The sequence below is a fragment of the Trachemys scripta genome, chromosome 3, assembly GCF_013100865.1.
Source record: "Trachemys scripta elegans isolate TJP31775 chromosome 3, CAS_Tse_1.0, whole genome shotgun sequence".
Classification (NCBI taxonomy): Eukaryota; Metazoa; Chordata; order Testudines; family Emydidae; genus Trachemys; species Trachemys scripta.
In genome coordinates this window covers 58,658,388-58,686,272 of record NC_048300.1, presented here as the reverse complement: position 1 = coordinate 58,686,272, position 27,885 = coordinate 58,658,388, and the positions used below count along the sequence as shown (strand labels likewise).

General features: G+C 44.5%; 1 protein-coding gene across 1 annotated transcript in view; it reads right to left on the bottom strand.

The window, feature by feature from the left end:
* Positions 1-27,885, bottom strand: part of BTBD9 (BTB domain containing 9) — a 272,643-nt gene that overhangs the window by 61,180 nt on the left and 183,578 nt on the right. The window contains exon 9 of the mRNA XM_034764813.1: positions 20,706-20,813. Coding sequence (XP_034620704.1) covers positions 20,706-20,813 — 108 coding nt within the window. The remainder of the gene's footprint in view (positions 1-20,705; positions 20,814-27,885) is intronic.

Here is a 27,885-nt window from a genome sequence, read left to right as displayed (position 1 = left end):
CTAAATAATTCCATGGATAGAATTTTCCACTGGGAAACTGAGCACTATAAAATACCTACCAAAGATTAGAATCCATTTCACAATAACAATACAAGAGAGAACTTCTAAGATCAATATTTCAGTGGGTATTAATCTTGGTGATAGTCTGTTGTTGGTGTTTTTTTAATCATGGTACTTATTTATCAAAAGTAAGAATCATTAACCCCAAGGAATGATTCTTTCTGGCCTTTGGTTTCTTTTGTTTTTAATATAAATTCTAGACTTCTTGTCGGTAAATTCTTCTAACAAGTACATGTCTCCACTGTTCAAAACTAACAAACTCAGGCAAACTTGTCACAAATGTCTGCCCTTTAAAAAACAAAACAAAACAGAACCTGACTGGTTTTCATTACTGTCATACTGCGTAGAGAAAAACAGGGTTTAGTTTGAAAAGGGAAAAAAATTAACCTACATGGAGCATCTTTAAAATGACAATTACACAATCACTGTGCATTAATTGGCTCCTATTTAAGGACAGCAAGCTTTCCCTGTGAAGATAACAACACCCTGGCTTCTGTCCTCAGCCTTTTGAGACTGAGTGAGAGAGAAGAGGAGGTTAGGAATAGCCTGTCACTGGAGGCTTTGAGCACTGAATTATTAATTCAGGCAAAATACTACATTAAAATACCATTACGCTGACCAAAGGCAACACATTCAGAGTTTAAAAGGAACTTTCACACTTGGGTAGACTATCAAATACAGTATATGCTACTTAAACAAAATTCAATTTACTTTCCTTTTGTTTCTTATTATTTTCTTTGACATTCTTACTGATCATCAAAGATGTTTGTTGAAGTTTGAGTTTGCTACCTTTATAGTTTGTTCTACTCCTCCTGCTGGGAATCCAGCAGGCTGGTTTGGGGACCTCACAATCACTTTCAAGGCAACAGTCTACAAAAGATTAGAACTTCAGTACAGGATTAGGCAGACAGACAAGCCAGGCTGCAAGGGAAAAAGCTCTTATCCAAGCACATCTTTAAGAACAGCAAAGGGAATACAGAATATCTCTAGCAAAGTAAATTGTTTTGGTTTAAATGTTCACCTTTTTTCCAACTCTGTTACACTATGAGTCTCTCTCTCTCTCAAGCTGAAATTTCATCCCTAATTCTCCCCATTTTCTTTTGCTGTTGCAATATATGCTGCATTGTAAGAGACATCACTCATTTTTCTACGGTTCTATAGAGAATCGTATTAGCTGTAGAACTTGTGCTAAAGACAGTAATTGGAGAATTTCAGACAACCATGAACATAAAACCGTTATATTATATAAAGCTTTCTGTAACTGTTGTTCTTCGAGATGTGTTGCACATGTCCATTCCAATGTAGGTATATGTGCACCCTGAGCACAGCTGCCAGAATTTTTTACCCTAGTGGTATCCGTCGGGTCAGCTCCAGCGTCCTCTGGTGCTGCACATGAATAACGCTGGTATAAAGGGCCCTGCTGACCTGCTCATCCTCAGTTTCTTCTTACCAACTGACTCCGATAACAGGGGTTGGAGGTTGGGTTTTGGAATGGACATGTGCAATGTATCTCAAAGAACAACAGTTACAGAAAGCTTAATAACCATTTTTTCCTCTTTAAGTGCTTGCACATGTCCATTCTAATGTCAGTGACTCACAAGCAGTTGTACAGGAGGTGGGCTTGAAGTTCAAGGACAGGCTGACTGCAAGACTGTGTGGCTGAAGTTGGCATCGCCTCTAGCTTGCTGGGTGATGGCATAGTGCATTGAGAATGTGTGCATCGACAACCAAGTTGCTGCTCTGCAGATGTCCTGAATAGGAACTTGCACTAGGAAAGCGGCCAAGGGGGCCTGCAATCTTGTGAAATGAGCAGTCATGTTAGCTGGGGGCAAGATGCCTGTGAGTTTGTAACACACCCAGATGCATGAAGTAATCCAGGATGAAATTCTCTGGGAGGAGATGGGAAGACCCTTCATTATCTCTGCTAATGCTATGAACAAATGAGTCAATCTGTGGAACGGTTTGGTAGTTTATATATAGAAAGCCAGAGCCCGTCTAACATTCAAAGAGTGTAGGCACTGTTCCTCTCTGTTCACATGCAGTTTAGGGTAGAATACCTGCAGGAAGATTGCTTGACTGCAGTGGAATTGCGAAACAACCTTTGAGAGGAATGACAAGTGTGGATTCAGCTGAATCTTATCCTTGAAGAAGATCATATATGGTGGTTCCGATGGAAGGGCCCAGATCTCTGAAACCCTTCAGGCCTGAGTGATGGCTACTAAGAAAGCCACTTTCCAGGAGAGGTATAACAATGAGCACGTTGCTAGTGGCTCAAACAATGGACCAGTGAGTTTTGACAGGATGTTTAGATCCCAGGGAGAAATGGGTTTTCTAACCTGGGGGGTTATCCTCTCCAGGTCTTTAAGAAAACAGATAAGCATCTTGTGCAAAAAAATGGATCAGTTGTTGACCTTGGAATGGAAGGCTGAAATGACCGCTAAGTGAACCTTGACTGAAGAGAGGGACAGACTTCGTTGTTTCAGAAGCAGAAGGAACTCCAAAATGAGCTGCAGTGAGGACTGCATAACTGAATTCCCTGTTGGTAGGACCAGATGGAGAACCGCTTCCATTTTGCAAGGTTGGTGGCCGTGGTGGAGGGTTTACAGCCCAGTAGGATTCTACGGACTTGCTTCTCATGATTCAGCCATGGAGTTTCCAGGCCATCAGATGAAGAGAGCTAAAGTTCGGATGGGAGCTGCAGGGTTGGTGCATAGGAGCCAGAAAAGGGACATGCCTCTGCTTCCGGGAGCTGCTTGAAGTAAGCGCTGCCCGGAGCTTGCACCCCTGAGCCTCTCCCCATGCCCCAACACTCTTCCCTGATCCCCCTCCCGCCCTCCGAATCCCTTGATCCCAGCCCAGAGCATGTTCCTGCACCCCAAACCCCTCATCCCTAGCCCCACACCAGAGCCCACACCCCCAACCAGAGCCTGCACCCCTTCCCGCACTCGAACCCCCTATCCTGATCCCCCCCTGCCCTCTGAACCCCTTGATCCTTCTACACCCCAAACTTCTCCCCCACAGCCCCCCCCCAGACCCTCCCCCCCCCCAGCGGAGCCCTCCCCCCCCGCCGCACTCCCTCACCCCAGCCCAGAGCCCCCTCCCGCATCCTGAACTCATTTCTGGCCCCATCCTGGAGCCCACACCCCCAACTAGAGCATGCAACCCCTCCCACACCCTAACCTCAATTTTGTGAGCATTCATGGCCTGCCATACAATTTCTATTCCCAGATATGGCCCTCAGGCCAAAAAGTTTACCCACCCCTGCTTTAACTAGTACAAAGTATATGCGCTCTGTATGCTTTGCTCTAGGAGGGAGGGAGACAGAGGTTTGCCACAGTGCCCTGACTGGGTCCATAATGGTCTTGTTGAGTGGTAGAGCCACCCTAGAGGGACTCACCGCTGACAACATATCTAGGAGTCTGTGTAGTTTCCTTGACCACCTCTGCTTATATACCCAAGTTTGAGGCTCACGGCTTTAACAAGTCCTGATATGCCTTGTGTTCATCTTGCGGCCAGGAAACCCCTGCTGCCACCACTGCCTCATCTGGGAAGGAGGAGGAAGAGGCTATGACTGGTTCAGGAGCCTCCGTTACTTCCTCAGTGTCAGCCAAGGCCTGCAGGACTTCTTCCTGAGGCTTGGTGGTGGATTTGGTACTGGAGTCCGGGTTAGGGGTCTCTTGACGCAGTTCTGGGGTGCCCTGCTCTCCGAAGCCACAGATTATGATTGCCTTGAGAAGGTGTCCTGGGCTGGGGGAAACCCCCATGGGTTCCAAAATGGCCATTGCATAGGCACCGGTGCCCATGGACTTGGTGGCCAAGGGTTTGGCGGCACCCCTGTACTTGGGGCCACAGTAGTATAGGATTGGCCTGGGGAGCAGTGTATGTGGCTGTGACGACAGGGAAAGTAAGACTCCAGTTTGGACTCTGATAAAGAGGATGAACTGCAGCAAGGAGACCAAGGCGGTGCCATTCCTTTCAGTGCCAGTGATCAGCATCACAGAGAAGGTTGTGCAGGGGTTGCCAAAAGAGGTTTCCCCTAGAGGGTGGTCCCAGTACAGGGTAAAGTCCAGGAGATGGCTCTCTAGCTGCTCAGCGGTACTCACAGTGCTGAGTCTTGAACATCCAGGGACACAGGTACCAGTAGGGAAAGTAGGTCCATGGCCACTGCAAATACCTACGGAGTTGAGAGTACCGTGAACTAGCCAGAATATTGTCTGCATGAGGAAGGTGCCGGCATCAGTGGAGCTTGCAGTGGTACAGAAGCTGAAGGTACCTGTTGTTCCGATGGCAGGGAGGAAGAGCGGTCCAGTGTTTTCCCTAGGAATTGAAATTGGGGGCGCGGGGTGTCAGGGTTGATGAGGGATGAGGCCATGAGGGTGAAGATCAGCTATATGGTACCATAGTAAAAACTTCAAAATGTTTCATGACCATTTTATTAGATTTAACTCATGTTTTAAAATCATCAAATTAAAGTTGGCTACTCAAGTCTTCTATGAAGCACTACATCTACACCCTTCTTGGTTTCTTGTTATAATTTTGCACAACTCTGTTAATGAACTTCTTGAATGCAATGGGTTCACCTTCAGTGACTTCTCGTGTGTCCGGTACTTCCATTCCTTCATTTAACTCTTCTAAGATGTGGATTGTCACAGATGCAGCCGATGTGTCTTCTATATCTTGAACATCTAGAAATGCATCTACTGGCCTACCACTGACATCAGGATAACGTACGCAGCAACTTAATACTTGATGCCCATTTGCATTGGTGCATTCATCAGCCATGTGTGCAAATGTTTTGAATTTGGTGAGAGAGTTCTTCACTTTTTCAACTGTTGAGTCTTTCACTGTTGTACCACATGCTTCTAGCCAGCCAGAGTTTCCTGCAGAAAGCTAGTGAGCATTTGCTGGTCTTGTTCGGAACCAGTGTTCAACTTCAGGATGAACAAGTGACTGTGCACTTAACATTGGCCTCCAGTTTGTAGTGTGTGGTATCTCTTGCTTAAATAGAAAGTATGCCACAGCCATGTTTGTTTGCATGAACTGTGTTGTGTCTCCAGCATTCTTAACAGCCTCATTAACATTCACCAGTGTTGTCCTTGGTCAGTGGAGACTCAGAGTTCAGAGGTGCTTTCACATGAGTTCACCTCCCAGGTGCGGGGCAAGAAGGCACCTTGGTCGTTCCTCCAGCTGCTCACTGTTCGCTCTGGCCACTGCTGTTCATTGTGCCACCATTCACTCCACCACTCTGTTGCCAATGGCCCTATGCCGTCACCTTCTGCTGCCACTTGCCACTGTGACCTTTGAGAGTTGGTCTCTTGAGGTTCCACCAGCTCTCAGTGATTTCAGCTGAGCTCTCAGTGGGGAACCTTGCTGCTAGTGCAGACTGGGCTGTCTCTTCCACAGAAACACTGTCCCACAGCAAGTCTAAGCACTTAGATCTGATTATCAGTGATTTCAGCTGTAGTGATCACTTAACAAAACAAAAGGCTATCTATGGAGTCTAATCAGCTCTGTCTTTAAACAGTGGAGAGGGGCAGGTCAAATAGCACTTGTGAGTCAGGCAGACCATCAAGCAAAACACCTGTCCCCACCCTCTCTCTTGATGCCCTCAATCAGCACAGGCTAAGTACAGTTCTACTGCCCTTTACTCATACAGTAAGAATAACAACATTTCATTACTCCCCCCAACCCCATTCAGTGGATTTGTAACCCAATCCCAGCCAAAATCTATCACTTGGGCAACACAGCTCTGTTGTCTGGATACCTAGGTAGATTAGGTGTGAATGTAAATACAATCTGGTCCTGAAGCCTTTCCCCCCAGCCCATCACCAGCTGTCAAGGAGAGCTCATTTAGACTTTGCTTACACATAATTTGAAATTATTAGGCTGGCCAATATCACCGAAATGAATGCACTAATATTGTCATAAAAAACAACAACTGTATAAGGAAGCTAGTCTATGTTCAAACTTTTCAAATCTATTATACTTTTTCAGATACACATATTTTATCATACACTTTATATGCTTTTAAAGTGTGTATTAATGTTTCAATTTCAATTCAAATGTCCAAACAATCACTAAATTGGCAACACTGCATGTAACTAGTACACAAAACTGGGGTGGTGGTGTTGGGGAAATTCAGGGGGGGTGTAGGGAAATCCCTGGAACTATCCGATGTGGGTCTCGTTCTATCCCTGCTTGTCTTTGGCACCGGGGATTGGCTCTTCTCCTGGTACTTTTTGTGTTTCTTCTTAGGCAATGGAGAAGAAGATTGGTGCCCGGACTCTCAACTGGTGAGAAGAGCGCTCCACACCGAAGCTGAGGTGCTTGAGGCTGAGTCTGAGCATGGCTCTAAAGCAAGTCTTAAAGCTGCCTCCATGAGAAGCACCTTCACCCCACTCCTCAGACCTTCTTGGTGCAGGGTTTGAAGTCCCTGCCAACCTGGCAGTGGTCTTTTCTGTGAGATTCCCCTAAGCACCTGAGACAATTCAAGTGCGGGTCACTCAGTGGTATTGACTTGCCACAGGAAGCGCAGGGCTTGAAGCCTGGCAACCAAGACATGACCCGGCACCGGAAGATGAACAGCCTTGCTGACTAAGTGCACAGGCATTCAAAACTATCTAACTATTACAATTAACTACTACCAAACTACAATAACTATTTACACTAAGAGGTAGGAAACAGTCACTAGAAGAAATTGCCTGAGCAATGAGAAGTTCCAGCAATGGTCACAGCTTCTAAGAAGGAACTGAGTCAGGCCCCTTTATACCAGCATTATGAACATGTAGTACCAGAGGGCACTAGAGTCAACCCAATGGATACCACTAGGGGAAAAAATTCCGGCAACTGTCCTTGGGGTGCACATACAGCTACACTGGAATGGACACATGTAAGCACTCAAAGAAAAACATGGATTTTGCACGCTCTGGGGCAAATGGTTGCAGATTCAGCCCTCTGTCACACCTGCTCCTTATTAGGGGAACGAATTAGAGTGGGCTGGAGGTAATCTGGCCCTAATTGGGGCGAGCAGGAGGAAAGGGAAAAGGCAGGGAATGAAAGCGGGAAGGTAGCTCTCCCCTCCCTCCTGCCTGCAGACGGTGAAGGATGACTTGTACATGGTGAAACAGTGCTGGGAACAAGCCTGAGAATAAAGTGCACCAGTGGTTACTAAACCCAGGGTTTCTGAGTGACTTTGTGAAGCTAGCAGAGGCAGAAGCCAAGGAGGCTCTGCCACGCTGTGCTACAGGGATTTATTTATTTTTAAATATAAATGCTCTTTCAGAATGAGAATTGATATGCCAAGTTTTCAACTGAGAGTAAATATTTACATGTGGTTAATAATATAATACACTGTCGCTATAACGCCTGTTGGAATCTAAGTATTTTGTTCGTTATAGCCAGAGATTCATTATACTGAAAAAAAACCATCAAAACGAATGATAAATTGCTGGAATAAGTTAATGAAGTTGCCTTGGATAAAGGCGTTAGCTAAATTAAGTAATTATTAACAATGATAATCACCACCATTTGTGACATGCATACAGACAGTATTTTGCGTTAATTCACTGAAGAATACAGCACAAAAAAACTCAAATCTCAAATTGAAATGGAACATTCAAAACCAGTCAAACATGAAAAATTTAAAAGTGCATCAACAAATTTTCAGTTCTGTTTCAATTCAAAAATAAGAATGCCAAATATTGATTTAAGTCTCAGTTCTAAAAAAATTCATCAATTTTGCTTTGCTGCGCCGGTTGCATGGAAGAGGTAGAAGCCAACATCAGTATTTGATGGAGTTGCAGGATTTTTTTTGCCTCAACATCCTGTGTTTACATCAATGCAATAGCAATCTCTAACCCCATTACTGCCTCAGATGCAAGTGGGACAGGGGATACTGGTTCGTCTGCCTCATGGATTTCATTTTCTTGGGCATTTGACCTCCCCAACACTTTGTTAATGATGTCTTCATCTGTCAGCATGATGGTCACTGCACACTCATCATCCATGTGAAGCCAGTCATTCACTACAGCTTCAGGATCCTCTACTCCATTTGGCAAATAAAGCGTCTGGACATCTGACAGAAGTTGCTCATTGTTGTCATTTTCTAGTTGGAGCACTTCTGCATCATGATTGACAGTTGGCAGGGACGGTCCTAATGTCTTGTTCCAAATGTTTCTGACATTTCCTGAATGAATACCGGACCACGCGTCAGCTGCAAGATATATCAACTCTTTCAGAGTGTCAAAAAAGTCATATAGCCTGTATTCCTTGTGACTAGGATTTCCCTCAGTAGCCTTTTTCTGTACTGCTACTTGAATGCTGCAATTATCCCACCACCCATCAGCTGGATTTTTGACGTTGTGTTTTTAGGTAAGTAGACAACTTTAATTTTTCCGGCAGATGTCACTAACTGGTGTGCAGGGAGTGTGCTGGGCAGTTGTCCAGGAGTAACAGGGCTCTTCCATCTTAATACACTCAACTTTGATGTGTCTTAATCAGTAGGGACACAGTCCTCAATATACCATGGGTTAAAAATTTCCCCTGTCATCCAGGCTTTTCTGGAGTTCTTGAAACTCACTAGAAGTGACTTCATATTAACATGATGAAAGCATCATGGCTGTCATGTCTTTCCAATGCAAAGTGGGATAATTTTGGAACTTCCACTTGCATTTGTACAGAACAGAAACGTCACCCTTTCCTTCAGCATTTTATATTCCTTCACCATATCTGCTCTCTGGGACAATGTCCGGTCAGGCACACATTTCCAAAACAACCCTGTTTCATCGGCACTGTATATCTGCTCAAGCGTATAACCTCCTTCTAAGAAAAGTTGTTTAAGCTTTGTAAGAAAGCTGTCTACAGCCTCATCATCACATGAACGGGACTTACCAACAATTTTCAGTTCCTGAATGCCATGCCTTTTTTAAAATCCCCACAATCATCCACCAGATGCTTTGAATGTTGTTTCAGGATTAATTTGCTTTGCCAGGATGTTTGCCAAGGGTCGGTCCTGGGGCCAGTTTTGTTCAATATCTTCATTAATTATCTGGAGGATGGCATGGATTGCACCCTCAGCAAGTTTGCAGATGACACTAAACTGGGAGGAGTGGTAGCTACGCTGGAGGGTAGGGATAGGATACAGAGGGACCTAGACAAATTAGAGGATTGGGCCAAAAGAAATCTGATGAGGTTCAACAAGGACAAGTGCAGAGTCATGCACTTAGGAAGGAAGAATCCCAAGCACTGCTACAAACTAGGGACCGAATGGCTAGGCAGCAGTTCTGCAGAAAAGGACCGAGGGGTTACAGTGGACGAGAAGCTGGATATGAGTCAACAGTGTGCCCTTGTTGCCAAGAAGGCTAATGGCATTTTGGGCTGTATAAGTAGGAGCATTTCCAGCAGATTGAGGGACGTGATCATTCCCCTCTCTTCGGCATTGGTGAGGCCTCATCTGGAGTACTGTGTCCAGTTTTGGGTCCCACACTACAGGGATGTGGAAAAATTGGAAAGAGTCCAGTGGAGGGCAACAAAAATGATTAGGGGGCTGGAGGACATGATTTATGAGGAGAGGCTGAGAGAACTGGGATTATTTAGTCTGCAGAAGAGAAGAATGAGGTGGGATTTGATAGCTGCTTTCAACTACCTAAAGGGGGTTCCAAAGAGGAGGGATCTAGACTGTTCTCAGTGGTACCAGATGAAAGAACAAGGAGTAATGGTCTCAAGTTGCAGTGGGGGAGGTTTAGGTTGGATATTAGGAAAAAAAATTTCACTGGGAGGGTGGTGAAGCACTGGAATGGGTTACCTAGGGAGGTGGTAGAATCTCCTTCCTTAGAGGTTTTTAAGGTCATGCTTGACAAAGCCCTGGCTGGGATGATTTAGTTGGGGATTAGGTCCTGCTTTGAGCAGGGGGTTGGACTAGATGACCTCCTGAGGTCCCTTCCAACACAGATATTCTATGATTTGCTTTTTTGCAAATGATCAGTCCAGATACAGGATTATCATTACTTCTGCACTGCTAGAACCACAAGACTGATTCATTTAGTGCATCGGCATCAGATTTTCTTAATTTCTTTTGTGACAGTCCTTCATCAATGTCGACTTTATGGACAAATGCTTGGAGATTTTTCTGTTTTTTTTTAAATGTTTCAATTGTGCTTTTTGACAGACCATATTCACATCAGAGATCTGCCTGCATTTCTCCTTTTTTCAAATGATCAATAATTTCTAGCTTTATTGCAAGAGAAATTGATTTTCGCTTTTGGAGGCATGGCTCATACTTTAGTTACACTTTTGTTTCAGAGGCACAATGTGACTTTCATGACACTTCCGTTTTGGAAGCACAGCATGAATATATGGCACTGGATAAAAATTGTGCAGGTATGTGCAACATCCTTTGGTTATTTATTTATTTGTTTGTTTATAATACTGTAGTTGGGATCCAGGGACCAGGATTGTTATAGTCGAAGGTTAATAATTATGAAAGGCGTTATAGACAGTGTGTACTATATCTTAATGGTCATCTGCTAACAGGCCCTGGAATAATATACACAGCCCCAACACCCCCCATCTGGTGACAAGTCTCTCTTATTTTCCTTAACAAAGGAGTGCAAACGTACACCATTTTAACTTGTACACCATTGACTAGTTCATTTTCTTCTCTCTGTTAAGATTTCTTTCCCTCATCAAACACTAACACCCTGTCCAAATTAATTTTCAATGAGGACAGCATGTCACTATTCAGTGCATAACTAAATGACTGGGTATTCTCTCAAAAACACTATTCTGCATTCAATGAAATTATTAGCAATTATCAGATATAAACTAATTCAGTGAAATTCTCTGAATACAATACTAACATACTAATAGCTTTCTGGGGTGTATTAACAGAAGTGTCATATGTAAGATATGGGATGTAATTGTTCTGCTCTACTTGGCACTAGTGAGGCCTTAGTTGGAGTACTGTGTCCAATTCTAGGCACCACACTTTCAGTAAGATGTGGACAAATTGGAGAGTCCAGAGAAGAGCAACAAAAACGATAATAAACATTTAGAAAACCTGACCTATGAGGAAAAGTTAAGAAACTGGGCATGTTTAGTCTTGTGTATTTTAAGCTTAAGACCTATGCCCTCAAAGTGGGATTTCCAGGAGTAGCTAAGTTACTTAGGCCTTGGCTGCATTGGCAATTCACAGCGCTGCACTTGCTGCGCTCAGAGGTGTGAAAAAACACCCCCCTGAGCGCAGCGAGTGCAGCGCTGTAAAGCGCCAGTGTAATCAGCGCCTGCTGCATGCTCGCTCGCAGCACTGCAAGCTATTCCCCTCGGAGAGCTGGCGGCGCGACTACACTCGCTGTGAATCCACGAGTGTAGCCAAGGCCTTAGGCACACACATTTCAATGGAAGTCATTTCTGCTTCTAAGTCAGCTAGGTACTTTTGAAAAATCCCACTGTTTTTTTAAAATTACTTTAAAGATAATTCAAGGGTTTTTCAGCTCTCCGGTGACTGTTTGCAAAAGAGAACCTGACTAAATGACTGAGTATGCGGGAAAGATAGTGAACATGATTGTACACAAAGTCAAATACAAAATAAATTAATCGGGAAAAAAAACCCAGAAAATATATTGCCCCTTCCCCCACATTTAGCTTTTTTCATGTATATTGATGTTAGAAGTTATTTGTAACTATAGTAGGTACAAAAATTTCAGACAGAAAGGAGATTTTTCAAGTTGACGGTGTTCCTTTAAACGTTATTAACTCCATTGGATTGTACTGTTTTTGTATCCACTGTGCTTTTGTAAGTCTGAGCTTCAGGGCAGAGACCTTTATTTGTTTAGCACAGATCATTATCGGGGGAGCTGATAGAACTGTCTATACTTAATGCCCAACACTTCCCATTACATGACCTTTTTTTAGTTGATTACACCATTGCCAAACTTAAATTGTTCAGGCTGATATTTTCCATGCCAGGTGTCGGCTTCAGGTTGATTATTTCTTTTGGAAACTTTCAGCAAAAAAGGTTTAGCAGTTTCTCAGCATGAGAGTAGTGAAAAATACACTGTTTAGCCCATGTTAAAATTTAGCCCATGTTAAAACAATAAATCCATTTCTTTGAGAACTTCTAGCACTTCTATGTTTTGGACTTAGAGCTTGAAATTGGGTGGGAGGGGCGTCACGGAAGTGCCATTTGCTATTCCCATGTTAAAAAAAAAATCCAAATTTGGCCAAGCTATACACTTTTTAAAAACCTCACTTCAAACATGTTCACTAGAAACTTTGTTAAGAGTATGGTAGCTAAAATATCTGAAGATTCTGCTTGCGCTGGCCATGCTCTTGGACAGGGCTGCAGGAGCTGAGTAGTTCTTTGCTTGCAATTGCTCTTTCTGGCTGCTGTAGGGCTGCGTCGTGGCAGGCACAGAGAACGAGAGCAGAGAGACTATTTCTTCTGTGCTCTCAGTCTCTCAATGCTTCCCCTGATGATGACCAAGCATAATGGAGGATGATGCAGCCTATCATGAATGCAGAGGGGACAAAAGCCAGGCCTGGGAGTAAGGTTGGCAATTTGGTTGGATGTATTCCTGGAGGTTTCATCACATGATATAATCTTTAATTAATCCTGGAGGGTTGGCAACCCTACCTGGGAGCAATAGGCTGGTAGCAGAGGGAGTAGATTGTGATGAGGTACCTGGAGAAGGAATGGGGGAGGGGGGATAGGGAGACTGGGACTGGCTAGGCAAGGAAACTGGGACTGAGAGTCAGCAGGGAACTGGGAGTTATGGGTTGGGGGGGAGGAGACTGAAATCAGATGCAGAACTGGGGGGATTGGATGAGACTGACGGGGAGTGGCTGGGTACAAGAGGTGAAAACTGGAATGAGGAGCAAGGGGCAGGACACAGGCCTGGGAGAGGGACAGACTTTAATCATTTAAGAAAAACAAATGGAAAAACAGTATGCGATCATGTAATTAAAGACGATCATAATGCATATACACAAGGGGAGAAAATTAAAGTTGCAAGAGCTTGACCTAGCAACCTTAATATTCTTTCAATGTAGTTTTTAAAATGTAATTTCGGTAAAACAGTAGCTACACTATAGTAAAAGATGTGCTACAGAGTTCAGATTTAATAGGAATTTTCAATCTTTATTTAATAAAAATTGCAGTGAAATGGCAAAAACCATAACAGAATATAAACTTTGAGAACTATTTTAATTTTTTATGGTGGTTTCATGAAAAATGAATTGATATAGAAAGAATAAGAGTTCAAAAATCACCCTTTTGGGCAATTTTTTCACTGGTTTACAAGAAACAATACACACCGGGACCCATCCTTTGGCCACTATATTGCTCCTCATGTGCTGATTCCAAAAATATCATTTATACACTTTTACCTATCACAGAAAATATGTGAGCCAAGGTCAATCTACCAAATTTTAATTTGATGACAAATTTGCTGTAGCATCAGAGGGGTAGCCGTGTTAGTCTGAATCTGTAAAAAGCAAGAGAGGGTCCTGTGGCACCTTTAAGACTAACAGAAGTATTGGGAGCATAAGCTTTCGTGGGTAAGAACCTCACTTCTTCAGATGCAAGTCTGTAGCATGAATGCTGTCACTCACTGTGTGACACACCCTCACACCCTTTCATTAAATATCCCTGTAACCGAAAAAAAAGTTTCCTGAGCTACAAAAGAGAAGACCAGGAGTTCAAATTTCATTTCTTCTAAATGCTATTTTATTTTCTCATGCAATTCACTACCCTTATTACTGACTACAGCCATAAACCCCATTCTAGAAGACAGTTAGGGAAGAGATGCTGATCTCCCTACCACACCCTTTTTCAAAAATAAATTAGCAAAGACATGCAAGAGCACTGCAGGCAGAAAATCCAGGTCTCTTAAAATGACAGTAACCAATCTTATCCACTACACTACACTGACTTTTAGAGGGACTATACCAGTTCTAGTTATTCTTTCACTAAACATTATAAATCATATCCTCTATTCCAGAGCCAAGCATAGACTCCAGAATTCCTGATCACCAATATTCTTCTGTTAACTAGTAAATAGTTATGTAACTCACTGTAAAAGTGTGTGTCAAGTCCCCCTACCATGTTAGGTCTAGAAAGGGTCTAGCAATTACCTGTGTAGCTCAAACAGTAAGGCCTGGTCTACACTATGACTTTAATTTGGATTTAGCAGCGTTAAATCAAATTAACCCAGCACCCGTCCACACAATGAAGCCATTTATTTAGAAATAAAGGGTTCTTAAAATCGATTTCTGTACTACACCCAGACGAGCGGAGTAGCGCCAAAATCGATATTGTCATTTCGAATTAGGCTTAGTGTGGCCGCAATTCGATGGTATTGGCCTTCGGGAGCTATCCCACAGTGCACCATTGTGACCGCTCTGGACAGCAATCTGAACTCGGATGCACTGGCCAGGTAGACAGGAAAAGCCCCGCGAACTTTTGAATTTCATTTCCTGTTTGCCCAACGTGGCGAGCATAGGTGACCACAGAGAGCTCATCACCACAGGTAACCATGCAGGCCGATAATCAAAAGAGAGCACCAGCATGGACTGTACGGGAGGTACTGGATCTGATCGCTATATGGGGAGAGGATTCAGTGCTAGCAGAACTTCATTCGAAAAGACAAAATGCTAAAACTTTTGAAAAAATCTCCAAGGGCATGATGGAGAGAGGCCACAATAGGGACTTAAATCAGTGCCGCGTGAAAGTCAAGGAGCTCAGACAAGCCTATCAAAAAACAAAGGAGGCAAACGGTCGCTCCGGGTCAGAGCCGCAGACATGCTGCTCCTTCGCTGAGCTGCATGCAATTCTAGGGGGGGCCACCACCACTACCCAACCTCTGACTGTGGATTCCGAGGCGGGGGTAATCTCATCAGCCACACCTGAGGATTCTGCAGACGGGGAAGAGGAGGAGGAGGAGGAGGAGCTTGCGGAGAGCACACAGCACTCCGTTCTCCCCAACAGCCAGGATCTTTTTCTGAGCCTGACTGAAGTACCCTCCCAACCCAGTACCCAAGACCATGACCCCATGGAAGGGACCTCAGGTGAGTTTACCTTTTAAAATATAAAACTTGTTTTAAAAGCAAGCGTTTTTAATGATTACTGTGCCCTGAGGACTTGGGATGCATTCGCGGCCAGTACAGCTACTGGAAAAGTCTGTTAACGTGTCTGGGGATGGAGCGGAAATCCTTCAGGGACATCTCCATGAAGCTCTCCTGGAGGTACTCCAAAAGCCTTGCCACAAGGTTTCTGGGCAGTGCAGCCTTATTCCGTCCTCCATGGTAGGACACTTGACCACGCCATGCTTGCAGCAAGTAATCTGGTATCATTGCATGACAAAGCCTGGCAGAGTATGGTCCTGGTGTTTGCTGGCATTCAAGCAACATCCGTTCTTTATCTCGCTGTGTAATGCTCAGGAGAGTGATATCGCTCATGGTAACCTTGTTGAAATACGGGAATTTAATTAAGGGGACAGAGGTGGCCGTTCCTACTGGGCTGTTTGCCTGTGGCTCAAAAGAAATCCTTCCCTGCAGTTAGCCAAGCGCGGGAGGGGGAGGAGGGGGCGGGAATTGGCCCTGAGCTTTTCGCATTTGGCTAGCAGGGATCTTCCCTGATACCAGTCACGCGGTGGGGGGAGGGATAAAACGATCGTCCAGAGAATTGGAGGGGGGGGGGTTAGTTTGTTTTCTGCTGCTGAAGGTTAACAGGAAAACTGCAGCACTCAATGGGCTTTGCTTGGTATGTGGGAAAGGAGGGCGCAGAAGCCGAAAGACAATGGCTTACCATGGCCGTATGCAAACCGAATTCTGTTGCCCGGACCTGCGTCGGTGATCTCTAGCAGCAAAGCCACGGGCACTCAATATTAAGAGGCAAAATGCGACCTTGCACAGAAATCACATGTGCTATGTAATGTGAATAGTGTTGGTCACCGTGAAAGAATATAAGCATTGTTCTGCAAAATGTATCTTTTGAAAAAATTCTCTCCTTTTTTCCCTCCCTCCAGCAGCTGCAAATTTTTCAAGCCTCCCTCCTCCGTCCCGAAGGCTATCTCAGATAAGGCGTTGGAAAAAGAAGACGCGAGACGAGATGTTCGCGGAAATCATGGAATCCACCCGCAGTGAAAGAGCTCATCTGAATGAGTGGAAGGACACGGTTTCAAAGTATAGGAAAGAAGCCAGTGAACGTGAGGACAGGAGGGACCAACGTGAGGACAGGAGGGACCAATGTGAAAAGAGGAGAGACGCTTGAGATGAGAGGTGGCGGCAGGAAGATCAGAGAAGCAAGATGCAACGCTGGGGATGCTGCGTGAGCAAACAGACATGCTCCGGCGTCTGGTGGAGCTTCAGGAACGGCAGCAGGATAACAGAGTGCCGCTACAGACCCTGTATAACCCCCCCTCACCATGTTCCATAGCCTCCTCACCCAGACGTGTAAGAACGCAGTGGGGGGAGGCTCCGTACACCCTCCCATTCCTCCCCAGTGGACAGCCCAAGCAAAAGGCTGTCATTTTTTTACCTTTTTTTAGTAGCTTTCTCCTTCCCGCCGATCCTCTTCCCAAACCCCACCCGGGTTCTCTCCCTCTTTTTATAATCAGTTACTAAAGAATAAATGATTTTTAAACGATAGTGACTTTATTTCCTTTGAAAGCAAGCTGTGATCGAAGGGGGAGGATGGGTTCCTTACAGAGAATGAGTCAATAAAGGGGGCGGGTTTTCATGAAGGAGAAACAAACAGAAATTTCACACTGTAGCCTGGCCAGTCATGAAACTGGTTTTCAAAGCTTCTCTGATGCACAGCGCTTCCTGGTGTGCTCTTCTAATCGCCCTGGTGTCTGGCTGCGCATAATCAGCAGCCAGGCGATTTGCCTCAGCCTCCCACCCCGCCATAAAGGTCTCCCCCTTACTTTCACAGAGATTCTGGAGCACACAGCAAGCAGCAATAACAATGGGGATATTGGTTTGGCTGAAGTCTGAGCGAGTCAGTAACGATCGCCAGCGACCTTTTAAACGGCCAAATGCACATTCTACCACCATTCTGCACTTGCTCAGCCTGTAGTTGAACAACTCCTGACTCCTGTCTAGGCTGCCTGTTTATGGCTTCACGAGCCATGGCATTAAGGGGTAGGCTGGGTCCCCAAGGATAACTATTGGCATTTCAACATCCCAAACGGTTATTTTCTGGTCCAGGAAGTAAGTCCCTTGCTGCAGCCGTTTAAACAGATTAGTGTTCCTGAAGATGCGAGCGTCATGAACCCTCCCCGGCCAGCCCACGTTGATGTTGGTGAAACGTCCCTTGTGATCCACAAGTGCTTGCAGCACCATTGAAAAGTACTCCTTGCGGTTTATGTACTGGGTACCCTGGTGCTCCGGTGCCAACATAGGGATATGGGTTCCATCTATCACCCCACCACAGTTAGGGAATCCCATTGCAGCAAAGCCATCCACTATGACCTGCACATTTCCCAGAGTCACTACCTTTCGTAGCAGCAGCTCAGTGATTGCTTTGGCTACTTGCATCACAGCAGCCCCCACAGTAGATTTGCCCACTCCAAATTGATTCCCGATTGACCGGTAGCTGTCTGGCGTTGCAAGCTTCCGCAGGGCTATCGCCACTCGCTTCTCTACTGTGAGGGCTGCTCTCATCTTGGTATTCTGGTGCTTCAGGGCAGGGGAAAGCAAGTCACAAAGTTCCTTGAAAGTGCCCTTACGCATGCGAAAGTTTCACAGCCACTGGGAATCGTCCCACACCTGCAACACTATGCGGTCCCACCAGTCTGTGCTTGTTTCCCGGGCCCAGAATCGGCGTTCCACGGAGAGAATCTGCTCCATTAACAACATGATATCCAAAGCACCGGGGCCCGCAGTTTGAGAGAATTCTGTGTCCATGTCCATGTCCTCATCACTCTTGTCGCTGCGCTGACGTTGCCGCCTCCTCCTCTTCTCGTTTTTCTGGTCCTGGCTCAGCATAAACTGCACAAGAACGCGCAAGGTGTTTACAATGTTCATGACTGCTGTCTTGAGCTGAGCGGGCTCCATGCTTGCCGTGGTATGGAGTCTGCAGTGTTCACCCAGGAAAAAAGGCGCGAAATGGTTGTCTGCCGTTGCTTTGATGGAGGGAGGGATGAGCCTGTACCCAGAACCACCTGCGACAATGTTTTTTGCCCCAACAGGCACTGGGATCTCAACCCAGAATTCCAATGGGCGGAGGAGACTGCGGGAATTATGGGATAGCTATGGGATAACTACCCACAATGCAACGCTCCGGAAATCGATGCTGGCCATGGTACATGGACGCACACCGCTGAATTAATGTGCTTAGTGTGGCCGCATTCATTCGACTTTATACAATCTGTTTCCAAAATTCGAATTATATAAATTCGGATTAATCCCGTAGTGTAGACATACCCTAAGAGCCTAAGATAAGGATGTGCAGGTCAAGGAGTTCAAACCCTACTGCTGATCTATGTGGCAGGATGGTATGGTTGCATGTGATTCACACAGTAAAAAGGCCACTTTCAAACAGGTGTTGTAATTAAGAACCATAACAGTGACTGGAGCGACATTAAGGCAAAATAATTTCCCAAATGCATGGATTATGGGAAAGTCAGATGTGCTGATCTGTTGATATAATTGTTATAAAAACATATGAAGTCACTATTAAGGTTTTGCATTATAGGGCAAGTTTGATTAAGCTGGGTATTGAGTATGTGTATCCGTTGCAGCTAGAAATGAAAGCCTACGGAACATTAGAGTGTATTATTGACAGTGTGTAGGCAATAAGGTAGAAAGGAATGTACCAGTCTATCCCTTTCTTATTTCCATGTGTGACAGATTGTGGATATAGCTGTCAACTTGTAAACTTCATTTTGTTTTGTGTATCTCATTTTGGTTCAGAGGCTCTACTCTGTACCATATCCTCCTTTGTGTATCCATTTTGTAGCCAGATGTAATGGAGTTTACAAACCCCACAATGGGCCTGAAGGGGTTAAAAGGCAATACTGGGTCCAATAGACTTGCTCCTCCAGGCCTGCTGAGCATGCTCCTACTGGAGAAGTGGGTTGAAAGGATCTGAGAAGCCCACGCAAATGGTGATGGGATGAGCTTCAGGAGAGATGACTCCTCTGGGAAGCCAGACAAAAGACTGCCTGAGAGGGCACACAGATAGTGCCTTCTCCAACCACCACTCCCTTTGAGGTCCTGCGGAGCCCTGCTCCTTTGGTCTCTTTTGTTAACTGATTGACTGTTTGGACTCTAGGGGCCATTCCCCAAACTGAAGGGACATACAGGCAGGAAGTAGTCGAGGGCAGTGGACTTAGACTTGCTGCAGGGAGGATCCTGGTCTGGGACTCACTGGAGTGGGAGGGCCTGGGTCTGGATCCCCCTACCACACCACTTTAAGATTTGTTGCCCAGATGTGGGTGGAAACCAGGAGGGTTCAGATTAGGGTCAGGAACCAGGCACCTCTACTATCCTGAAAGAGATGCAAGGGGCTGGAGGGCCAATGGCACTACCTGCTAGGCTGTGTGGCCCTCCAAGCAACACAGGGGCTTGAGACCTGTGTCTGAGAAGCTATGACAGAACAATCAAGGGCCAACAACATTGAATGACTATTCCCTACTGGGTTTTCTATGGGTAGGACCCTTGAATCTGAATGACTCTCAGCCCAGAAGCTGATGGGGGACATGGAGCCTGAAACTTTCCTAGGAAGAAGCACATGGGTAAACGGAGGATACAGGCTGTTTTAAAGGGGTGTTTTTCTAAGCCAGAGGCCAGACCACCATGACAGGCAAGATCACTGGGCTAAGGAGAGCAGAAAGAGTTGCCAAGCCTAAGGATGCAGACCAAGCCTCAGACTTATAGGAGGGTGTAAGGTCAGGCTAGGGGAGTGTGCTCAGGATTTTGTTGTTTTTCAAAGATCTGTAACTCTCTAGCATGTACTTTATTAAGAAGCAAGTGGTTAAGAAATTCTTTTGCTAGGCCTTTGTTCCTTGCTTTCCTGTACCTGAAGAGCTAACTCAGAAATCAGAACTCCCACAGCCTGAAGGACTGCGGGGAAAGCATCTAATCAAGTGGGAGCTTGGGAGTATTGTCAGACACTGGGTCTGTATGTGGGAGTGTGCTGGAGAGACCCAGAGCTAGAACAGTGATCAGTCACTACCCTGATAAAGGGCTCTTAGAAACATAAGGGCCCAGAATTTGGGACCCATTACAACAGATTGGTGTCCATCCAGAAAGGTAGCCTGGGCCAGGTTGTGACACCATGCTTGTCAGGTTTTGGGTAGATAGGGTGTGTCCTACTGCAACCTTAACTTTAACTAAACATTGTTTTTGTTTGCTAATAAATATTACATTGGCAAACCAGTGTGGAAAAATGTGGAACTGGCTTGATCGGCAACATCCTCAAAAGTTGGTTTTGGTTTGAAAGGATGGCTCTTGAGGTACACTTGAAGTCTCCACTCCCCAAAATCACATTTGTAGGGGTCTAGTCTCAGTTATTTGCAAGTTACAATGGTATAATTCCAAACAGTGTTAGTGAGAGGTAACCATGTAAATCTCACACAGATCAATGGGAGAATAGTTTTCTTAGTTTCTCCCTTGGGCAAATAAGTGGAAAAAATTAAACTCACTTGCAGGAAACTTTTGTTCGATCAGCCACCATGGTCCATTGCTGCTGATTAGTGGAAACCTCAATGTAGTAACTATAGCTCCGATCATCGCAGTCCCAGAGAAGTAACCTGGACAGGGATAAATAGAATACAGAAGTGATCAGTAAAATTACCACTAAACCAAGCTGCTCATTATTTTTTTTCAGTTTTTTCTATCTTCTCTTTAATCCTTATTTAGCTAAATTGTTTGTTCTACGATGTGCCTCTAATGCTCAGTGTTCCCTGTTGATACCCTTTTCCTTTCATACATTATTTTGGGTGTTCCTCCAAGTCCCAACTATTTACACTACTTTATGTTAACTCCAACAAAAATCTATAATATATTCCCTATAGTCATTCTACAACATTCATCCAGTTTATTTTTAATTTATTGACAAATCTATATATACTCTATTTCAATTGCCAAGTGAAACTGCCAGTGTATCACTGACTTGAAGATCTGTTTGGATAATGTGGCTGTATACAGAAAGCACAGCTCAAGGGCCAGAAGAAAAATAAAGCAGACCCTGATTTTGTGGAATACTGTCCTCTTGCACATATTCTCTTATTGTGGAAAACACACAAGGATTACTCACTAACAGAGAACTCAAGGCCTGCATATGAAATGGGAATTCCTCATCTCTGTGCTTCATAAAATGAGGAGCCTTGGATCAAATTGGCAAAAAAAGAAAAAGTAAAACTGGCCTATTCGGGTCAGGTCAGCTCTTAAGAAGGATCCTTTCTTCTACTCACACTACCCAATGAGTGTGCTGTCCTTCAGGAAACACATTAAATGCATTGTTAAGGAGCTCCTTTCGCCTTATCTTGGTGTCCTGGACACTGCAGGAAAACAAGGCACCAGGAATATGGTTTAACTAAGCTCCAACTCTATCAAGTGAGACACATCTGGTAACTATCCAGCAATAGCTTGTCCAGTGCAGGTCATCCTTCCATTGTAACCTCTGCCACCTGGAGGGAGGTGGCTTTCAGCCCCTACTCCTCTGTTCCATCTGCTGTAGGGCTGTTGTCAGCTTCCGTTAACCTGTCTCAGCACCATTTCTGGGACTCCACTGCCCTTCCCTCCCAATATGAGGTTTAAAGGAGTGGGAAAGAGAGGGTCATCTCCTCACTGTACCAAACATTAGAAGCCCCATCCTCATTTCCCACCTTCTTTATGAGAGATGGCTTCCCCTATTTCTCTTCTAGTTCTGGTTTTTTAGGTAACTGAACCCCTGCTCAACACTTACCTGCACTGGGCACCTATGAAAAAAAAAAAGAATTTTACAATCTAACCTACCCACAGAGTCCCTGGGCTGCTGACAGGAAGATGAAACCACATCCATCTCAACCCAATCTGGCAATGAGATAAATTCTTTCCCAGCACTAAAAAGGCAACTAGCATGATGTCCACAACAAGGTCCACAAGCACAGTCCTACCATAATGCTGGGGGGGGGGAAGAGGCGGGGAGGCGGGAGAGGTGTGTGGAGTAGGACCCCACCACACACACACACTTCTAAAATGGTACCCTCAGACAGGAGGAAAGGTTTATACACTTTCCCTGTGGGTGCATGGGAGTCAGTAGGCTTATACTGAACCCTTGTCCAACCAATGAACCACAGAGCTCCACCTCCTTCCCTCTTCAAGCCCAGAGGAGCAGAGGGTGTGTGTGCAATCCTTGAAGGGGTCAAGGGTTTTCCTTCCCCTAATAGTCCAGACAAAATTTTCCCAGTTCTGAGGCTGAGTCTATGCTACAGGGACTAGAACACCATAGCTATGGTGCTGTAGCAATGTCAACATAACTCTGTAGTGTAGATGCAGGTACAGTGATGGAAAGGGTTTTTCCATTGCTGTAGGAACACTACCTCCCCAAAAAAAGGAACTGAGATTGATGAAAGCATTCTTTCATTGACCTACCTGCATCTGCACTGGGGGTTAGATCGGCATAGCTATGGCCCTTGGAGTGTGCTTTTTTTCCCCCACACCCCAAGTACTGTAACTATGTTAACCTAAATTTTAAGTGTAGATCAGGCCAGAGGCTTGGGGGTGGTGGAATTCTTTAGAAGCAGTGAAGCATTTTTAAAAATTGATTATTAGATGTGATTTTGTTTATATCTTACATAAATGCCTGGGCTGGCTACATACCATTAATTAACAGGGGTTTGGTTTACAACTAATTGCTTTCTTTGCTGTTATTTTGATACAAACTCAATAGCAAATATGTTTTCAAAACTCTTATCTTTGCCGTTTGAATTAGGAGTGACTGTAGACAAACTCAACAAACTGCACTTCCCCTTCTTCAAAATAATTGCTCTCTCATCAGTCTGTGAACCAAGTTTTTAAATTGTAACATTCTAATTGGAAAGCCTGCATTATGCATGTTATGTCAAACTATGTTGTGCTGAATGTTTTTTTTTTTTTTTTTCTAATCTTCTATTCATTTCCTTAAGGGATTTATTTTCTATCAGATTAAGAGTTACAAAGATTGAAGTCGTTTGCTCATTCACTGAACTGGGTGCCCTTTAAAAGCTTATAGAAAATGCCTGCTCCATATTGTTTATGCAACATGCCCGAATTTGTGCAATACACTCGTGTAAATATTTCAGCCTTTGTGATAATTTGGCCAGCAGATTCTTGTCAGCAAATGTTGCTAACACTAAGGCTTGATGCACAGTAGGAACTTATGTCGGTATAACTATGTGGAAAATCCATACTCCTGAGCAACACAGTTATACTGACATAATCCCTGGTGTAGACAGTGCTATGTTGATGAGACCGCTTCTCCTGTTAACATAGCTACTGCCTCTCTGGGAGGTGAGGTACCTATACCGAAGGGAGAAGTTCTCCTGTTGGCACAGTTAGTGTCTTCACTAAGCACTATAGTGTCACAGCTGCACTGGTGTAAGTGCAGACAAGCCGTAACTGTAACGAACACTTGGTATATTTTGATTGCACCTGCTGATTGCTATGGAATCCAATGGGATCTGTTCGCACCCCAGTAATCAGAGCACAACTAACCAATCAAAATAGCTAGAACTACATTGACTATCTAAATCACTATAAGTAGAGCTATACACACAAGTAAAAAGAAAACTGTGGAATCTAGTTAGCACAATTAACAAAAGGGGCTAGTCAGGGTTCTTTCCTCAACTATGCACAGCAAACCCTTTTCAAACTACAGTGGGTAGGGATTGTTGCCTATCACTGAAAATATCAAGAAACATCCAAGTTGAGCCAGTTAGATTCTAAAAGAAAATAAACTTGGTCACATTTAAATACTTTTCCAGTAGCAAACTATCAAGCTTGTGTGTCTTTAAGGATCTCTTACCAGAGTGCTTAAGTCTCATATAATTTCACTTCTCCCCAGTGAGGCAATCTTTCTTGCTTTCAGCTGCTACCTCTGCTGTGACAAATATTGTTCAAAAATTATTCCACTCTTCAGAGTTAAACAACGCTGCTGGTAGAGAGGTGAAAATGACCTAGATGGGAGCTGAACATGGAGCCCTTTTCCTTATGGGAAAATGCTGTCCATAGCTGAACCTCACTTGCTTTAGGAATTAATTTACTAGGAATATATGGGTCTAATCCCGTACCCAAGAATGGTGCTAAGGCCTTGTACTTCCATGATCCTGTGCAAATCAGAACCTGGCAAAACTTTAGATTTAGCATTGTATTTCCTATTTCTGAATCTCAAAAAATTTGGGCTCAGGTAGGCTGGACAAACAGATTTTATAAAGAGACTTTAATCACCCTGATATCTGCTGGGAGAGCAATACAGCGGTGCACAGGCAATCCAGGAAATTTTTGGAAAGCGTAGGGGACAATTTCCTGGTGCAAGTGCTGGAGGAACCAACTAGGGGCAAAGCTTTTCTTGACCTGCTGCTCACAAACAGGGAAGAACTAGTAGGGGAAGCAAAAGTGGATGGGAACCTGGGAGGCAGTGACCATGAGATGGTCGAGTTCAGGATCCTGACACAAGGAAGAAAGGAGAGCAGCAGAATATGGACCCTGGACTTCAGAAAAGCAGACTTTGACTCCCTCAGGGAACAGATGGGCAGGATCCCCTGGGAGAATAACATGAAGGGCAAAGGGGTCCAGGAGAGCTGGCTGTATTTTAAAGAATCCTTATTGAGGTTGCAGGAACAAACCATCCCGATGTGTAGAAAGAATAGTAAATATGGCAGGCGACCAGCTTGGCTAAACAGTGAAATCCTTGCTGATCTTAAATGCAAAAAAGAGGCTTATAAGAAGTGGAAGATTGGACAAATGACCAGGGAGGAGTATAAAAATATTGCTCAGGCGTGCAGGAGCGAAATCAGGAAGGCCAAATCACACTTGGAGTTGCAGTTAGCAAGAGATGTTAAGAGTAACAAGAAAGGTTTCTTCAGGTATGTTAGCAACAAGAAGAAAATCAAGGAAAGTGTGGGCCCCTTACTGAATGAGGGAGGCAACCTAGTGACAGAGGATGTGGAAAAAGCTAATGTACTCAATGATTTTTTTGCCTCTGTCTTCACGCACAAGGTCAGCTCCCAGATTGCTGCACTGGGCAGTACAGCATGGGGAGAAGGTGACCAGCCCTCTGTGGAGAAAGAAGTGGTTCGGGACTATTTAGAAAAACTGGACGTGCACAAGTCCATGGGGCCGGATGCGCTGCATCCGAGGGTGCTAAAGGAGTTGGCGGGTGAGATTGCAGAGCCATTAGCCATTATTTTTGAAAACTCATGGCGATCGGGGGAGGTCCCAGATGACTGGAAAAAGGCTAATGTAGTGCCCATCTTTAAAAAAGGGAAGAAGGAGGATCCGGAGAACTACAGGCCAGTCAGCCTCACCTCAGTCCCTGGAAAAATTATGGAGCAGGTCCTCAAGGAATCAATTATGAAACATTTAGAGGAGAGGAAAGTGATCAGGAACAGTCAGCATGGATTCACGAAGGGGAAGTCGTGCCTGACTAACCTAATTGCCTTCTATGATGAGATAACTGGCTCTGTGGATGAGGGGAAAGCAGTGGATGTGTTATTTCTTGACTTTAGCAAAGCTTTTGATACGGTCTCCCACAGTATTCTTGCCACCAAGTTAAAGAAGTATGGGCTGGATGAATGGACTGTAAGGTGGATAGAAAGCTGGCTAGATCGTCGGGCTCAACGGGTAGTGATCAATGGCTCCATGTCTAGTTGGCAGCCGGTTTCAAGTGGAGTGCCCCAAGGGTCGGTCCTGGGGCCGGTTTTGTTTAATATCTTTATTAATGATCTGGAGGATGGTGTGGACTGCACTCTCAGCAAGTTTGCAGATGACACTAAACTAGGAGGCGTGGTAGATACACTAGAGGGTAGGGATCGGATACAGAGGGACCTAGACAAATTAGAGGATTGGGCAGAAAAAAACCTGATGAGGTTCAACAAGGACAAGTGCAGAGTCCTGCACTTAGGACGGAAGAATCCCATGCACTGCTACAGACTAGGGACCGAATGGCTAGGTAGCAGTTCTGCTGAAAAGGACCTAGGGGTCACAGTGGACGAGAAGCTGGATATGAGTCAACAGTGTGCTCTTGTTGCCAAGAAGGCTAACGGCATTTTGGGCTGTATAAGTAGGGGCATTGCCAGCAGATCGAGGAACGTGATCGTTCCCCTTTATTCGACATTGGTGAGGCCTCATCTGGAATACTGTGTCCAGTTTTGGGCCCCACACTACAAGAAGGATGTGGAAAAATTGGAAAGAGTCCAGCGGAGGGCAACAAAAATGATTAGGGGTCTGGAGCACATGACTTATGAGGAGAGGCTAAGAGAACTGGGATTGTTTAGTCTCCAGAAGAGAAGAATGAGGGGGGATTTGATAGCAGCCTTCAACTACCTGAAGGGGGGTTCCAAAGAGGATGGAGCTCGGCTGTTCTCAGTGGTGGCAGATGACAGAACAAGGAGCAATGGTCTCAAGTTGCAGTGGGGGAGGTCCAGGTTGGATATCAGGAAAAACTATTTCACTAGGAGGGTGGTGAAACACTGGAATGCGTTACCTAGGGAGGTGGTGGAGTCTCCTTCCTTGGAGGTTTTTAAGGCCCGGCTTGACAAAGCCCTGGCTGGGATGATTTAGCTGGGAATTGGTCCTGCTTTGAGCAGGGGGTTGGACTAGATGACCTCTTGAGGTCCCTTCCAACTCTGATATTCTATGATTCTATGATTCAGAATCTCTCAATTCAATCTCAGGCAGTTAATATTATTAATAAATAATAATTTAAGAAGCTAAAATAAAAGGCTTCCAAAAGAAGCCTTTTAGCTCTCATTAGTGCTGTCTATCTGAAAATTAAAAATTCAGAGCTGATTCTGTCAAATTCCCAGAGGCATCTTTTCAGGACTTGGTCAGAAGAAAGATTCAGCTATTAGAAATTCTGCTTCCTCAGATCCTCACCCATCCTACTTTTCTACAGCTGTTAAGGTCATTTGGCTGCTCAAGGCAAGACAGACTGTAGCAGACTTTCTTGTTAAAAGTCTGACAATGTAAGGGTTGAATCCTAGATGTGACAAGTACTTATAAACAACAGATACTGAATCTATTTAACAATTTCTAATCGTAGGCTAAATCTTCTGAAGGATTATAAAGAGGGAAAAAGGCAAAAACATATGTAAATTGTTTTCTTTTAAAAAGGCTGTAAAAAATTAGTTAATTATGTTTTTCAATTGAATTCTTTCATTATTGGGCCAATGGAGTTTCCTTGTGCCAGGTCTTCAAAGCTATGATTAGGAGTTTAAAATTCAAATATTTCCAATAGCACACTGGTAATTATAATTATTCTAACCGCTAAATGCTCTAATTAAAACACAAGTGGTGTGTATTCAGTGCAAACGACTAAATGGACAGATCTCTTTTTTTGTGAGGAGATGAGTTGCTCTCATCTCAGCAGTGCTTGGCCCAGGTTAAACTGCTCGAAAGAGGATCTGGCTTTGGGTTATCATTAACAAACAGTGTATTAATTTAAGCCACTCCCAAAGAGACTTAACATGAATGATAAAAATAGACACTTCCTCCTTTGGGATTTGTGAAGATGCAAAATAAGAGTTCGGTCTTTGCTGCCACACTTTTTTTTTAAGAACAAAGAGAGAAGAAATATACACCCTGTTTGGAATTTATTCTGCAAGAGCTGCCTTTTCAGAGAAAAAAAGCAAAAGCCTGCCA